The sequence below is a fragment of the Montipora capricornis genome, chromosome 14 (genome assembly GCF_036669925.1).
Source record: "Montipora capricornis isolate CH-2021 chromosome 14, ASM3666992v2, whole genome shotgun sequence".
In the NCBI taxonomy this organism is placed as follows: domain Eukaryota; kingdom Metazoa; phylum Cnidaria; class Anthozoa; order Scleractinia; family Acroporidae; genus Montipora; species Montipora capricornis.
This window is the reverse complement of record NC_090896.1, coordinates 21,184,451-21,201,950: the sequence shown is the minus strand read 5'-3', so window position 1 is coordinate 21,201,950 and position 17,500 is coordinate 21,184,451. Positions and strand designations below refer to the sequence as shown.

Sequence of the window (17,500 nt, the reverse complement as noted above, 5' to 3'; positions counted from 1 at the left end):
GCTATTCATCTCCAAGCAATTCACACAGAATTTGCACCCGGAAATGTAATCTTTGCAGGAATAAATAAGTTAAAAATCATCTTTTCGTCCTATATTATCTCACTGTTTTAGTATATACTAAAACAGCTCTTCACCTCAGTGGAGGTGGCTAGTGGTGGATATTCACCTCGCCGCTTCTCGCCTTGGTAAATATCCACCACTTGCCACCTCCACTTCCACGAACAGTTGCTAATTCTATCTGTCATCAGTCCTACATCACTACGGAGTACCATGAGAAGCATGCATGCTTGCTTAATCAGCCATTGTACGCTAGCTTGTACAGCCGAACGATCTTCACCATATTTCGTAAGTATAGCTTTGTTTTTCTTGTTGTCACTCTTTATACAGGTTTTTAGGTATTTCTTTCGGTTCAATTTCAAGGATGGCTAACAATAATACAACTCAACAACCTGGCAGCTCTGAAAGCGAACTAGGCTCCTCTGAATGTCAACGTGGCACACTACGTCAACCTGACCATGCCCAAAGTTCTCCAAAGGACAACATGGACAATCTGGCTCAAACCTTAACACAACTCTCTCGGAGATTAACTCCAATATGGAAACGATGGCTACACTTTTGAAACAACTCCTAGTGGGTGGTGGCTCTGATACGGACCACCGACTTTCCCAATCAGGGACAAAAAAGAGCCAAAGTTAGAAGAAGATGGGCACGAACAGAGGTAGCCCGCAAAGTAATTTGTGCAATTCTTATCACCATAACGATAAGAAGCACCCTTTCAAAGGGTATGGCTCAAATGATTACAATCGGCCTTTTTTAGAAAAACACCAGAAAAAATCGGGATACAAAAAGTCAGCTGACAAGAAATGATTGACGCTTTGGATTGCATCAAACAATCTGTCAGTAACTTTGCCTTTATTGCACCTGATCTCGCAAACTACCTAAAGGGGAAATGTGATTTTAGAGCCAGTAATAATGCCAACTTTTTCTCTGCTTGGCAAGCATTAACTTCTGACAAGGGAATTCTAACAACTGTGAAAGGAGCCACTATTGAGTTTGACAAAATTGAAAACCTTCTAGCAAAGGGAAAAGGCCGCCCATGACCCTGATGAAATATTGTCCAATATTTTTGTCAGACCCAAAAAAGACGGCGGCCTTCAAACGTCTTAACCAGATCGTCACTTTGAATCATTTCAAAATGGATACTCTTCACTCTATGCTCAAGTTAGTTGAAAAGAATTGTTATATGGCTTCCCTTGACCTCCAGGTAAAGTCACTGCTTACGAGCCAGAAGGCCCATCAGGCCGGCGCTTATATCCAGTTTCCATAGCATGAGGCAACTAAGATGGATGGGATGGGATGCTAGTCCATCGCAGGGTTACCCCCAGCATTTCGCCGGTACCCATTTATACACCCTGGGTGGGGAGAGGCACTGTGAGAGTAAAGTGTCTTGCCCAAGAACACAACACAATGTCCCCGGCCAGGACCCAAACCCGGACCACTCGATCCGGAGTCGAGTACACTAACTATGAGGCCACCGCACCTCAAGGATGCATATTACTCCGTAGCTGTCAAAACATCACACCGGAAATGCCTTCACTTTTTGCGGCAAAATACCCTCTATCAGTTCACATGCTTACCTAATGGGCTGTCATCTTGCTGCACGAAATTCACGAAATTGTTCAAACCACCACTTACCTCTCTACATAAGAAAGGCCACACTGTGTCTAGCTATATAGATGACCTTTTTCCTCTGGGCCGAACGTATAACACTTGCACCAGAAATGTCGTAGACACTTACTACCAATTTAACTCTCTCTGGTTTATTATACATGTACCCTACCAAAGGCTGGTTTTGCTCGGGTTTGTTATTCATTATGTAACTATGACCATCACCCTCACCCCTGAGAAAACTCTGAGTGTTAAAACCGCCTGTGCTTCATTACTTAGAAGGCAATTCGCTTCCCACCAGAAGAGAGGTTGCCCAGGTAATCGGCAAACAAATTGCATCCTTCCCTGGAGTCATGTATGGCCTTCTCTATTACAGATCACTCGAACACGATAAAACAAATGCTTTAAAAGAGTCTAGAGGTAATTTTGACAGGCGTATGGCTCCGACATCTGAGTCCCGTCAAGAACTAAATTGGTGGATCGCAAACATTGAAAAGTCATTAAATGTTATTTCCCACGGGCAACCTGTTGCTCTACTAACCACTGACAAGTCCTGTACAGGTTGGGGTGCAGTTTATGGAACAGCTGGTACGGGGGGTGTGTGGTCTGATAGGGAAAGATCCAACCATATCAATTATTTGGAACTCTCTGCTGTCTTCTTGGGAGTACAAACCTTTGGCAAATCACTCAAAAATACCGACTTCTCATTGACAATACCACTCGGATCGCGGTATTAAATCACATGGGGACAAGTCATTCGGAACCCTGTAACCAACTAGGGAAAGAAATTTGGGAATGCTGCATTTGCAGAAACATTTGGATTAGCGCTGGACATATCCCTAGGGTTCAAAATACAACAATCTCCACAACAGAATGGATGATTGACAGGACTCTCCTTACTCGAGCCCTTGCCAAAATTAACTTCCACCCAGTTATCGACCTTTTTACATCCAGGCTTAATGCACAATTCCCCCGCTATGTTGCATTCAAGCCAAACCCTGGGGCAGCAGCAATCGATGTGCTTGCATGGTACCCAAAAGCGATGCAGATGTGCATAAGCCCCCCCAATCAAACTGGGGCCGCGAAAAACCCTGCTGCGACTGCCAGGAAAGACGTCAAATAATAAATGTCTGGAATCTCTAAAGTGACGAGTAATGGTCTTTGACAACAATTGCATTTTTCGATGTTGCTTCTTAAGGTACCGGAAGAACTCCAAGGAAGATGGCAAAGGCACACATACCGTTTCAAATCACAACATGGTGTTGACTACCTATCATTCAAGAGAATGCACAAGAACGGAATGACCCATTCTTATCCATAGAGAGCCAAGAGAGGAAGATACCTGTCAAACCTCCAATCGAACCTAATGATAAGCCATCCTTTGAACAAGGCCTCACATCTCATGGGCTGAAGTCTGTGGCCCGCCCTGCTGAAGCCATTGACCTGTTGACTCTCACAAGAGCCATGTTAGCCACAGCGAATCTACATCTACGTAAGATAGCATCCAGTCATCCAGAAGTGACTCATGCCTTTCCAAGAGAAGATCAAGCCTCCGACCTCTGCGACCTAGACTTCTCACTAGATGCTGTGCCAGTACAGCATGCATTAGTGGTGCAGTGGGACATATCAGCAGATGCATTCACCTTCAAAGCCTCTCCGGGGAAGAGGCCATTTACAAGAGGAGTGCTCTCCGTCCTCAATAGTCTGTACGATCCACTGGGACCAGTTATTGTTAGAGGGAAGCTTCCTCTTAGATCTATGATGGCAAATCTCAGCAACCTTCAGCCAGAAAGCTGGGATGAACCATTGCCAGAAGAGCAAAGGCCGGCCTGGGAAGCATGATGCAAAGCTTTGCAAGCTCTAACGCTCTTGATAGTCCCTCGTGGCTACACAATGGCTTCATCTACAAGAGTCAGAAGACAGGAACAACATACCTTCTGTGACGCGTCAAATGATGCCAATGGAGCAGTTTCATACCTCAGAACTGTCCAACACGATGGAAGCATCCACGTGTCTTTTGTCTTTGGCAAGGCCCCATCTCATGCCACAACCATCCCTTGTCTTGAGCTGTGTGCGGGCACTCTTGGCATTGAAATCTCAAAGGTAATCAACCAGGAGTTGGACATGAAGCCTGACACAGTTGCATACTACTCCGATAGAAGAGTAGTCCTTGGCTATATTACCAATGAGACACGGCGCTTTTATGTGTACATCAGCAGTCGAGTGGAGCGCATTAGGAAATCTTCATCTCCTGAACGATGGTATTATGTACCTTCCCCTTGGAATCCAGCCACACGATCAGTGGATGCTCAGAACCTGAGTAGCAGTATGTGGCATTATGGACCTACCTTCCTTCACCATCAGGAAGCATCTGTCAACAAGAATGCCAGCCTAGCTTCAGAGACTGCAGAAGATGACCCAGAAGTCCGTTTAGTGGTACAGGCCCTAGCAACTCAAATTCTGCCAAACAAACCTCTAGGGGCCAGCCGCTTCTCTAGGTTTTCACAGTGGGCAACTCTTGTGAGTGCAGTTGGAAGACTTCTCACCTTTGTTCAGTCACATTGTCAAAAGTCCCTGGAGAAGTCTAGTACCTCAGAAGGTATAAAGCCGATGCCATCTGCTTGTCTCCTAAACAGAGCGAAGTTCTTGATCATACATAATGTTCAACGTGAAGCTTATGAACAGGAAATCAGCTGCCTCAACAACTCTGATGGGTTGCCTAAGACAAGCCCTCTTCTCGAGCTAAGCCCAATGGTTGATAATGCTGGACCTGTAAGAGTTGGCGGCCGACTACAGAGAGTCTGAGCTATGAGGAGAGCCACCCATTGATACTGCCAAGTTCACATCACGTACCAAGTCTCCTGATAAAGAATTATCACAAAAAGGTACAGCATCAGGGACGACATTTCACACTTGGCCTGATCCGAAGCAGTGGGTTCTGGATAGTTGGAAGCAAGTGAGCTGTGAACAGCGCCATTAAAAACTGCATTAAGTGCAAGAAGCTGAGGGGTCGGCAACAGACGCAAAAAATGGCCGATCTTCCCATTGATCGACTTACTCTTGCACCCCCATTTAGCTATGTTGGCCTTGACGTCTTTGGACTGTGGCTCTTCAGCGCTCAACGGACAAGAGCAGGAATGGCCAAGAGCAAACGTTAGGCTGTACTTTTCACTTGCCTAACCACAAGAGCTATTCTCACCCCAGCCACTTTGCTAACACAGAAGTCCAGAGCCTTGAAATCCATACCTGGGAATTTCAGCAGCACAGAACTGTACAGCAGGCAGTGGAGGCAGGTCCAACATTTAGCCAACATGTTCTGGACCAGCTGGTGTAAAGAATACCTGAAGACACTTCAGCCAAGAAGGAAGTGGCAAAGCGAGACCAGGAACCTAGAAGAAGGAGATTTGGTTCTCCTTCATTATAAAAAGTCACCTAGAAACTCTTTCCTGGATCACCAAGGCTTAAGTTTCCGCAGACGGTAAAGTACGCAAGGTCGACTTGGTGACAACGAAAGACGGCTCTACAAAGAGTTACACCAGGCCAGTCATTGAGGTTATCCTACTTACAAGCGAAAAAGTTTTTGAGAAGATGAAAACTAGCTTTGTGCTGGAGACTAGGACTGAACCCTTTAATTTAGGACGTTACTGTTTCGTTTAGATGTTGTAGTGGTATTTTCTAATACCAGACGGGGAGTGTTCTGTCACGCGTGTCACGCGTCTAGCATTGCTGCACAGTTTAGCATTGTATTTCAATCGCGAGGTATCCTGTGTTGATTTTTTCCATGTGATTGTAAGGGATTGTAATTGTCACGTTCACAGGTGAAAACCCTTTCTCGTTTCCCCAAGAAAATTTACTTCGAATAAATCTGGTTACACTGACTGATGAAGGATTTACCTTTCATTTGTTACGGAGAACAAGCTTATGAATTAGGGTCTGAAAGACCAGAACAGTGACACGGAAAACACCTTGAGTAGTCTGTGTTTACAATTATCTGGCTATTTATAATTTTATTTGATTGTACTTAACTCTGCACAGTCTTCAGGTAAAAAAAAAATTATTGAAAAATATTTGAAGGAAAGCTTGTTGTCCATTTTTGCTTCATTATTGAAAGAAATGGTTCTTTAGTAAAGGGATTGATCAACATTGTTCCAGATAAAAAGTCCGGTCACGGGCCAATAACCTGCCAAACAAGGCTTGCCAACCAGACAGATGAAAGAATTATAAATATTCAGTTAAATATTACAACAAAATTAAAAACGGAAGACGTAAAATTCTTGGCTAAAAAGTATGTTGTTTAGCTCTAAAAGCAACAAACGTTCTTTATTCATTAAAACAAGAACCTTGACACAAGGTGATCATGTGCACCTTTGTGGTTGCCTAGCACGTGATTGATCTCTTCCTGCTGACAGAACATTGTGCCCTTCCCCAGGAATTTTAGTGTTTGTACGATCGATAGTCATTAACCTTTCACTGACAAATACGAAATTAGAGTTCTACTGTTAAATAATAACAATAATAATAATTTATATAGAATTTTACAAGTTTCAATGCTTGACACAATAAAAATAATAATAATGATACTCATTTAAATGTGAAAAAAAAAGACCCTATCACCATAATGTTCAGAGTTGGTTCTAGGTAGAATTAGCAAGTTCTTGTCAGCAGAATGAAGTTTGTGCGTTGGTTTGTATTTTGTTAAAATTTCAGATATATAGTCTGGAGCCTGATTATTTAATGCCTTATATGTAATAAGTAGAATTTTAAAATCAATTCAGGCGCTGATTGGCAGCCAGTGAAGCGTTTGTAGTACAGGTGTGATGTGCTCCTGTATCTTTGCGCCTGCTTAAGTCTGGCTGCAGCATTTTGCATGCGCTGTAATTTGTTTATCACTTTATCCATTAGCCCTGTGAGAACACCATTACACAAGTCTAATTTAGATGTTACAAACACGTGCACAAGGCTAGCACAACTTTCTTGGTCCAGATGACGCCTGATTTTGCCAATGTTTCTTATTGCATACCTGATTATATCTGGCATTCGTGCGTTTACAACTGCTTGCCAGCGCATTTTATTATGGATTTTCATTACGCTTCTCATTGAATCGTTTTTGGTCACTTCAAATGTTACTTTGTAATTTCAGTGTACATGACACGGCTGTGAGACACGAAAAATCCCTAAACATACACCTTTTTGTTTCTAATAGGCTGCAACCCGAACTTTGCATAGCCAGACAACAAGACTGTGTTTTATTTTATGACATTACTTTTTGAACGCATCATTGAACCTTTTGTGATGGCAATACTTCAGAAAGTTATTGACTTTGGTCAATGTGTTTGCTTTTGCGTTGAAAAGAAACACAAACGCGTTGTAAGTCAAACGAAAACTGGTTGAAGACTAGTTTGTAACACGTTTGATGGTTTGCTTATCTCTAAACTCTACTGTACTTCCATATAAACTACATTGCTTTCTGGGGCTAGAAATGGGAGCTCCACTTTTGGGCTTGGCTGAATCTACATATTATTCTATCTATAATCAATGAATTGTGAGCAGCTTTTGATATGGTCAAGTTTACCAGGGATGGATCTGTATTGAAAACAGAGGTGTTAGTGAAAGACAGGACACAAGTTTCAATACTTATGATGAAAAGTAGATAATCCTCTGTGCCATGCATTCTACAATGCAGGTCAAAAGTAGTTGGGACACCTGTCCAATAATCATGTATTCCAAGTAAAGTTGGCTTTTTGGGGTCACAATTGAAGCGTACCACCCCCCTCCCCCCCAAACAATGTTGGAAGATGCAGATAAACAGTATTTTTGTTGAAATCTGTGTTGTAGTGTCAAATCTCAACATTGCTTGGGGGGGAGGGGGTGGTGGGAGATTATTTCAGTAGTATCTCGCTAAGTGTCCCAACACTTTTGACCTGCACTGTCTGAAAACGACTAGTTGGGAAAAAGTGCTGTTAACGTGGTCAAGGGATACCAAGTTTCTGGCATAACTATAATACGGAATTTGCGACGGTAATAAACGATGTTTGGCGTGACCAAACGAGTGTACGAATGCGCGCGGACGGCGTTCTAGTGAAATTTTGACTAGTGTGACGTTATGTATATGCATTCGAAATGACTTAAAACTGCGCTGTTTATTGGAAAACGTTTGGAGTGTTAGTTCTGTCAATGTTTTAGCGTGAAAAGAAGTGGAATATGGTTTTCACAAAACAAATACTAGCATCGAAGAGAGCATTAGCGACAAATCGCACAAGATTGTGGAATTTCAAAATCGAGTGTACAGAGAATATGCAGTGGAGAACTTCCCGGAACTGTTAGTCTTCAACTTCCACGAGAACCGGGAGACCAAGACAACTAAGCCAACGGGATCTGAGATTACTGCTCCGTACAATGAAACAATTACGGAAAAGGAATGTCCACGTGACAGTCAAGGGGTTAGTGGAGGAGAGTGGCCTTAATTTTGATAGAGCGAGTAGAAGAACATATTCTCGATATTTAAATGAGCTCGGGTACTCATACTTTTCAGCTAGGAGAAAGGGGATTCTGCTTGAAAACGATAAAAAGTTGCGCGTGAAATTTGCTCGTAAAATGAAGCGGGAGGTGGCAAGAAATTCTGAATTCTGGACTAACGAAGTTTCGTTTTATTTGGATGGTGTATCTTTCGTGCATAAGTATAATCCACAGAGCGGCGCAGCCTCGAACAGATCAAGGGTATGGCGTAGGAAAGACGAAGGCCTTGAGGTAACCGCGAAGGGTTCGAAAGAGTTGGCCGGAGGGAGAAGATTGCATGTTGTGGTGGCGATAGCATACGGGAAAGGAGTTATTCTAAAAGTGCCGTACGAAAAAATGACCGGTGATTTTTTTCGAAACTTCATAAGGGAACATTTCAACATTACGTTTGCGCAAGCTGGTCCCAAAACAAATGGAAGACGTTTATTTGTTATGGATAACGACCCGTCGCAAACAAGCAGGTTAGCTAGGGATGCGTTAGAAGAGATAGAGGCTGAATTTCATGAAATCCCTCCGCGTTCACCGGACCTAAATCCTATCGAGAACATATTTCATCTTGTAAAGAGATATTTAGAATCCGAAGCAATATCTAGAAATATCACAAGGGATTCGTTTGAGGAATTTCAAGCTAGAGTTTTAAGAGCTTTTGATTGTATTTGTACTGAAACTATAGATAACACAATTGCCAGTTTGAACAAAAGGATAGAAGCTATCCTTGCCTCTAAAGGCGGTAGAACCAAATATTAATCACGCAATGCGGAACTGTGAAAAATGAACATGCTTTATTATTTACACTTCAGTATATTCTGTGAATTTCTAAAGCGTGTAAAGTGTAACTTCATTTTCATGCTATCTGAGGAAAATGCTTGTGTAAATTGTAATTGTCACTTTGTAAAACTCGTGACAACGAGAAGTTTATCACATGCGTGACATTTGCATTTTGTTGACGTAAAGAACTGAACATTACTCACTACAATACTCACTTTAAATAGTGGAGATTTATGCAAATTGAAAACGTATTTGACATTAAATGAACACAAATTTAGAAAGTATGTATGTTTTCTTTAGTTTGAAGAAACTATTTCTTTCATTATATGAGTTATTGCGCATTTTCAACTCAGTACTCAGTAAAAGCACAAGAAAAGAAAGCTATTAATTAGCTCTTTATATAAAACATTCAATTTACTGAGTAATGTTGTAAACTCTATTCAGACACGTTCCTTTGGAGCGCATTATACAACAATTGTTTTTATATACTCAACAAGAGTAGCCGGCCATAGTTTATTTTTAAACACTGTTCTTCATTGATGCGAAATGAATGCAAACGTTACTGAGTATTGTCGCGAGCATCATGTCGCCGTCAGTCAGCAATGTAAACATTGCTAGAATTCTCTAGAATGAATCGTGCAAAACAATGTCCACAGGGCGCGATTTCTCGCTGTTCACTCTGTGAAATGGGCTTCCAGAACCGGAAAAAAGACCATCTAATGTCCATCATCTTTGTGTTTGTCTGATCTATTGCACCGGCTCTAATGAAAACAATCGGGGCATCCGATGTAGCAAAAAAAGGTGTGTCGCGCGTTAGTTCAATATCTCTTAAACAAAAGTTCTTTGGTGCGGGTAAATGGATTGTATCGCTCTCTAGCGCCTGGAGAAGATCAGCCCACGCGATTATTGTTGGATTCCACCGAAAGTCATTCAAAAGAATGACTTCTGCTTGTTCCGCGCCAACCCATGCGAAGGAGCCCGTTGCTGGATTACAGAACGTGTTATAAATTATTTTCAATGGCGATAACATAAAAGTCTTTCCAGAATTGGCAGTTCCATACAAATAAATATTCCGGAATTTTCCTCGACCTTTAGACAGGGCTGTATAAATCGCATTGCAGAAAACCGAGGGGATTATTCCTTGGTTGTCGAGAACCTCATTTGCCGCCACAAACCACCTTCCTTCGCAACCGTCCACGCATGGCGCATCTTTAGATTCTTGTAAGAGCTGTATTCGCGATTTCTTCAGGCGAAGACACTGCTCTTCAGCGTGAGAAAATTCTTTCGCTAATGATAATGCTTCATCCACCGCTTTATTCCCGCGGTTTGCTATAAACTCGGCCAGACAGCGTTTTCCTTCTCGTTCTTGAACCATCGCCAAACATACAAGCTCCAGCCTTGTGGATATTGACTTCTGTTGAATTAGTTTACAAACGTCAAAAACACTTAGCCGTGGATCTTTGATCTTTCTTTGCTTCGATACCCCGCCTAGTTTGCGTTTTCTTTTGTTAGAAGCGATTGCATTTTCCGTTCGAGGACAAGTAGTTAAGTCTGGATGACCCACAGAATGAACCGCTTCGAGGTCTGATTTCGTGACATACTTGTAGGCGCTGTAATATGTATTGTGGCGGTCACTGAAATGAACTTCGATGTGGAATTTTTGGCTCAAGTATCTCTTTACTTGTAGCCATCTACCTCTCTTCTTCAGTTTTACCGCCATGTGAAAATGGTACTTGTTGAGATCGCCATCGGCATCGGTAGTGGCATGACCCTCCATGCTTACCACCCAGTGAGAGATTTCAATGTTAAAGCTATTCCATGCCTCTATTATCGCTTCGCCAAACGTCTCTCCACGGAACTTTTCAGTGTCTGCGCGACTGTACGTTATAATGTAAACAACTCTCTGGCTTTCTGAAGCCTCCATTTTCTCATTGAGGACAACACTCTAAAGAGCTTTCAGAGCCGCGCGCTCACAGTATAACACGATTTCTATGTAAACAACAGACCTTGTGGGCAGCGGATGGCATATCCGATTTAATAAACAAAACACCACGTTTTGAACTCTTTGAAAGTGAAATAAAGCTCATCGTTTCTTAAGCGTTACAACAGTGTGAACATGCAAGTTGTTATTTTTTACCCCGACTCACTGATCTGCATGGTATTCATTTGTCTATCTTTTTCCTGATATACACCTGTTGCGCCTTTCCCTTATCCATACTCTAATATGACAATACGAAAAGTGCGGCAATTGAAATTCCTTGTATATTGTTCACAAATATGTTCTTCTTGCTTACCAAACAAGAGTTCTCATAAGAAGCCCCGCTTTTCATCGACCAATAGGCCACAAACCTGATCTCTTTCAAATACTCACTTTCAGACAATGCAGGTCAAAAGTAGTTGGGACACCTGTCCAATAATCATGTATTCCAAGTAAAGTTGGCTTTTTGGGGTCACAATTGGAGCGTACCACCCCCCTCCCCCCCAAACAATGTTGGAAGATGCAGATAAACAGTATTTTTGTTGAAATCTGTGTTGTAGTGTCAAATCTCAACATTGCTTGGGGGGGAGGGGGTGGTGGGAGATTATTTCAGTAGTATCTCGCTAAGTGTCCCAACACTTTTGACCTGCATTGTAGTTGAAAGTGCAATGTCATTCATTATGCTGAAAGGCCAGCAAAGCCAGAGCAATGAGATTTTGTGTAGATTTGTCTTAAAATTTAATGCTAATCATACAGCTGCTCACTCACTTTGCTCGATCTGGTGCAATAAACAATATACTTAATATTTGTATGATGTGTAGATGAGTAGATGTTAATGGAGCTCAGGAGTGCAAAGCGGTCCAGCAAAGCACCATGGGTAAGATTTCAACAACCACATTTATAGGCTTTTTGTGTGAAATGCATGTTCTGTTGTGAGCTGCATGAGGAAATGTGGTGTAGTGAATTTACTACGCTTTAGGTTGACTTCTTAATTAGTTAGATTTTTGCCATTGTTTTGAACTGAAGAGATGAGGGTAGGGTGGGGGGGGGGGGGTAAAGAATATCAGGCAAACGGAGAATGTTGTGAAAGAGATTACTGTGCATGAAATTTCAGTTTTGGTTGTTGATTTCAATTGTTGGTTATTGTTTGCAAGGTTTGTTTGTTTACTGCTGTGAGCTCACTGTAAACTGTACACACTAATGATGATGCACTTTATGCAGAAGCATAATGATTTCCATAAACACTATACACTCCTATTTTAAAGAACCTTTTTTATAAGAATGTTGAGGCTGACAAGTAACTATATGATGAGCCATATCATTGGTAGAAGGGAACCCATCACTTTTTGGCATAGAAATACTACACATCACTGTGTAGTTTTCGCGGGAAAAGGCGAATTTCGTTCTGTTTTTTGTCCGCCATAACAAAACAACATGGATAAATTTCTTACTTAAACGAAACAAAGTGAATAATTTTGCTTTCTGGAGTTAGAGATGGGAGATCCGCTTTTGGGCTTGGCTAAATCTATATACAGTGGAACCCCACCTTGAAGACACCTCGGCAATCAGGTCACTTCGTTATTGCTGCCACTTTTTTTGGCCTGGCAAAATGGCCAAGGTTTCTCTTATAGAAATCCCTTGTTAATGTGGTCACCCCTTAATATGGCCAACAGCCACAATTTCACCCCATTAATGCAGCCACTTGGGCTAAATTTAGAATACCAAAAAGCCTGTGATATTTTAATTTCATTGACCTTTGTAATTTACCACGATAATCGAACAGCCAATTTACTTTACAAAGTACTGTCAGCAACACTCCTCCCTGTTTTCATTACAAACAGATCTTGACACTACTGTGACATCCAGTAAGGCAAAATGTGTGCTTTTATCAAAAACAAGATTGATACTAAAGCATAGTAAGCTGGGATTGTTCTTGTTTTGATTTTAGGCTCAGAAGGTACAAAACACATACATTGTAACAATTTTAAGTTGTTTACTTACTGAGCAAAGGTTCAAGTATGTTAAACAACTTCTGTACGTACATTCCTTGTTAAAAAGAAAAGTTGTTCTGGAAGTGCAAATGTGATATTTGTCATTACGGCCCTTTAGTCATGAATTTTACCCTACCTTGGTGATGGGAGGCGCGGTGGGCTCATGGTTACTGTGCGCGACTCCGGATCAAGTGGACCAGGTTCGTGTCCTGGCCAGGAACATTGTGTTACGTTCTTGGTAAAAAAAAAAGGTAAAGTCTCCGCTTACGAGCCAGAAGCCAGAAGGCTCATCAGGCTCACGTTGCTTCTCTCCACCCAGGTGTATACATGGGTATCGGTGAAATGCTGGAAGTAACCGTGCGATGGACTGGCATCCCATCCAGCGGGGAGTTAAAAATACTCCCAGTTGCTTAATGCTACAGAAACCGGGGATAAGCACCGGCCTGATAGGCCTTCTAGGCTCGTAGCAGACTTTATATACCTTACCTACCCAGTAATATGGACATTCCATTAATACGGCCAATATTTTTGGCCCGATTGATGATTGTATTAACAGGGTTCCACTGTATTATTTCAAGGATGTCACATACCTGTGCATGAAATACTAATTGTTTGCCTTTGTAGAGGGATTTGATGGAAGGGATTTTGTAATACATAAACTCACCTTATTAAGGCTCTTTAATTTTTCCATGTAATTACTCGATTGTGTGCCTAACAAAAAACCATGATAGATGCTTAGGAGTGCTCCAGAAACACCACTGCAATGGAAGAGGGAATTCACGTTAGATCAAGTGACTATATTTCAACTTCATACACCTAAAATAATAGAAGAACCAACAAGAAAGAAGTTAGTTTCAATTACAGGAAAACAAGAAGTTCGAACCTTGTAAGTAGTTATCAAGCAGATCAGTGGCCAATGATGATATTAATCACCATCCACCACCATTAATCATCATTCACATTAAATTCACAATCAACTAGATGCCTAATCGTGAATTCACATTCAATAACGAACATTGCAGTTATATTCAGGCCTACTGGAATTATGCATGGATGCGGGGCTGCATAATTTGGCTTTTTTCAGACAATCCCGCAAAATCTTGAAAATCCTGTATTATTAAATATATAAATAAAGTATCATAAGTTGAAGGACTAAAGAGGACGCATCTGTTACTCTGAGTTTTGCACCTAAGCGCTCGTCAGAGAGAACTTTATTCAACTAAGATCATACCTTCTTATATACAAATTAGATAAGTAGCTAATTAATTCATTAATGTGATGATCTGATCTCTGTGTGAAATAATGTTTTTTCAGGGCTATTGTTGGCGGCTTGTGAAATTTGCTAAGGAAAACTTATTCTCGTGGCGGCATTTAGAAATGAGTTCTGTTCTATTGTTTAATAAACACGGCTTCTTGGCTCTAATTAAATAAAGTTTTCCTGTCAGGCACAAGTGGCGCCGCTTGCTTTGTTGCTGTACACCGGGGCGGTCGCTAAAATACTCCAGTTAATTGTGAAATGGTGTTGCTGTCTTTGAGTGTCCAGATATATTTTGATAGTTCCCTGCTGTTTGAATGGTTTCTGTTCTGAAAAGAAAGTTTGTGCTGCGTGTAACGTTGTTTAAAAGTTCCTTGTGTTAGTCCAATGTAGTTCTTTCCGATGGGGTCGCTTTCTGTTGTTACGTTGGCGTTGTAGACGACGCTTGAGGTCACACAGCTGTTTTTCAGAAAGCAGTTGTTTTTCTTCCTGCGGTTACAGTTGCTTTCCGTGGAGGGTGTCTTGCTTGATTGGAGGATTTTTCTGTTGTGCTTCTTAATTGTGGTCTGTGCAGCTATAACTGGCTTTTATGTTGTTTTTGTTGAAGATCTTGTTGTAATGATTTTTCGAAAAATGTTTGCAGACGAGGTTCAGGAACTCTCTGCCCATGTTTGTCTGTACGTTCATGCTGTAGGGCGGATTAAACCAAATTATGTTTCTTTGTCTGTTCTTGCGGCTGTTCTGTGCAGTGTGAGTTACAGGTTTCTTGCGTTCAGTGTACATTAATTTTTCGTCGTGTCCACTTTGTTTAAGTGCACTTTTGTAGTGTGGTTTGGCTTTGTTGAAGAGTTCTTTGTTTGAGGAAATGTTGGAGATTCGTCGCCCAAGGTTGACTCGACCTCCAGATTTAAATAAAGTATCATATTTTTATTTACTAAGGACTTCTCACCTCGTTTTAACAGTAAAAAAGGACAAAATCTGAGGCATTTTTCCTGAAATCGCTTGTAGAACGAAGTGTTCACTTCGAAAATGACTAGGCGTGCATGTGGCCAGGCTTGCTGACAAGTAACTATATAACGAGCCATATCATTGGTAGAAGGAAACCCATCACTTTTTGGCATAGAAATAATTAACAATTATTCGACAAGGTTGAGCAAAATATCGTGATTTGTCAGTGGCGAGCAGATAATAATTGATCTGCAAGACACTGACAAATCACCATATTTTGCGATAACTGAGGTCAATAATTGTTTCATCATTCGATCACCGACTTTTTAGCTGTAAGTGCGTGCTGCCTTGCAGAGTCGAGTAATGGCACCAATTAATTGGTTTCTTTCTCAGAATAATTATATTTGTAGACTTCAAATTGTACTTACAGTCGAACATTCAATAACACTAGGCATCAACAAAGCTGAAGAATTTCACAGTTTTCAAAGTGTATCCCGACAAGTGAAGCTTTGGTGTAAAGCTTGCCATTCTTTTTTCTGGCTTCAGCATAAAATCTCTTCAGTACATACATGTATGCATTCGCCAACTTGTCTTTCGCATCGATGACACAAGTGACTCTTTGTCTTTGTCTGTTTTTTGTCCGCCATGACAAAACAACATGGATAATTTCTTACTAAAACAAAAGTAAGAAAAAAACAAGAGCCACAAAGCGAAAACAAATTAGGCCCTTTTACATTTCCACAGTTAAAGGAAGTGGAGATTGCATATCAGTGCCTTAAACGAAACAGGAAACTGAGAAGTTGATTTCACTCAGTGACTCCAGAAAAAGGGACACTCCTGTATTGACAGTATTTATTAAAGGTACATGAAGAATGCTGCATATGAGACTCAAACAAGACTGTGCAGCTATCAAGAAACAACTTGTTTATATCTATAAGAAGTAGTGCTTGGATGACACTGAGTTTTGTTCCAATTATATTACGAAGAGTACATTTCTGTAACAGGCAAAGAATTAAAAGACGTTTAACTCTTATCTGACCCTTTATTTATTAATCTGATATACCATCAAGACTTCTGAAAGTGTTCTAGTTTCTTGAGTGATTCAAGGTCAGCATAATTTTTGGGCTTGGAGCACCATTTTCTTGAGCGAGGTTAAGACCGCTTTGCTTGCGTAGTCCCTACTTTGGCGAACGTCTGTGAAAAAAAAAGCCAGAGAAGTGGGAAAGCTACAACGATGGCACACCATTGTCGTGCTTTTGGGGCTCCTGTTGCGCCACTCATTTCTTTTTTTCTGAAGGACGTTTGCCAACGTACGGACTATTAGCAGTCTAAAATACAATTTTCAAAAGCCCCCAAATATGTAATTTGACTTGCACCAGGCATCAGAAACTGGCTCTGTCTCTTCTTATCTTCCACTCCTGATCACTGTGACGTATAAAAAGACCTTCGTGAATGAGCTGTACTCGTTTAGTGACTTTTTAAAAGCGCTTTTACTGTTTTTAAAAGGAAAAATTCTGCCTTTACCCCCTACAAAAATGTTGTGTAATCCGCATAATTTGCCAAAAAAATCCCGCAAAATTTCTGCATAATTCCAGTAGGCCTGTATAGTAGTACTTGTAAAACAATTTCTAAACAGCAATTTTACAGTGTCACAAAATATGCTGTGCTATCTGAGAGATCTGAAATTGCATCCATATGAAATGAGTGCTGTCATATTTTATGATTTCATTAGCTATTTATCAATTTTTTCATTACATAAATATAACACGGTTAAGAAAACTCACCAATGCAAAATGATCAAAACCTGACTCAAAGAATGCTTCATAAGCCAAGCAATTATAAGCCATGAGAGGTTTTGCTATCAACAGTGAGATGAAAAATTACATTCACAGGAAATGGACAAGCCACATCCTGTGAAAAATCTTACTTGTAGGTTATTCCATTTCCAGTCATTTTAACCTACATTTGCATATATAACTAGTTTCATTCCAGAAAAATTACGAACAGCGTATGTGCTAGAAAGGTTGTTAACAGAAACTGCAGTAACACCTATATAACCAACACAGCTCTTAATCTACTATAATTCAAATATAACTCTTACCTCCCCAAACACCAAAGATGAAAGTCTGAAGAGTACAGATATGGAAACTCAATCAGTGTAAAAAGCTCACCTTTTAAAAAAAATGTCCTCTTATTACATTTTAGCAGGAACTGTTTCAAAAGGAGATATCAATGGACGTTTTTAAATTAATGTCAACTACTCTAGTACAATTTTACCCAACTAGGTTCATATAAGAGCATTAAACAGACTTAACTGATTAGAGTGTAATGTGAAGTGCTAGTATTCTACCCCACATGAACCATGTGAGTGTTAGC

At 40.8% G+C, this 17,500-nt stretch overlaps 1 protein-coding gene across 3 annotated transcripts in view; it reads right to left on the bottom strand.

Moving 5' to 3' along the window:
- LOC138033868 (UDP-N-acetylglucosamine transporter TMEM241 homolog) overlaps positions 1-17,500 on the bottom strand; it is a 158,654-nt gene that overhangs the window by 3,212 nt on the left and 137,942 nt on the right. For 2 of the 3 annotated variants that reach the window (XM_068881735.1, XM_068881736.1), the window contains exons 12-13: positions 17,226-17,295; positions 13,586-13,679 (exon numbers count right to left, since the gene is read on the bottom strand). In XM_068881735.1, the coding sequence (XP_068737836.1) occupies positions 13,586-13,679; positions 17,226-17,295 (164 nt within the window). The remainder of the gene's footprint in view (positions 1-13,585; positions 13,680-17,225; positions 17,296-17,500) is intronic. The other variant, XM_068881737.1, reaches the window with a different exon arrangement.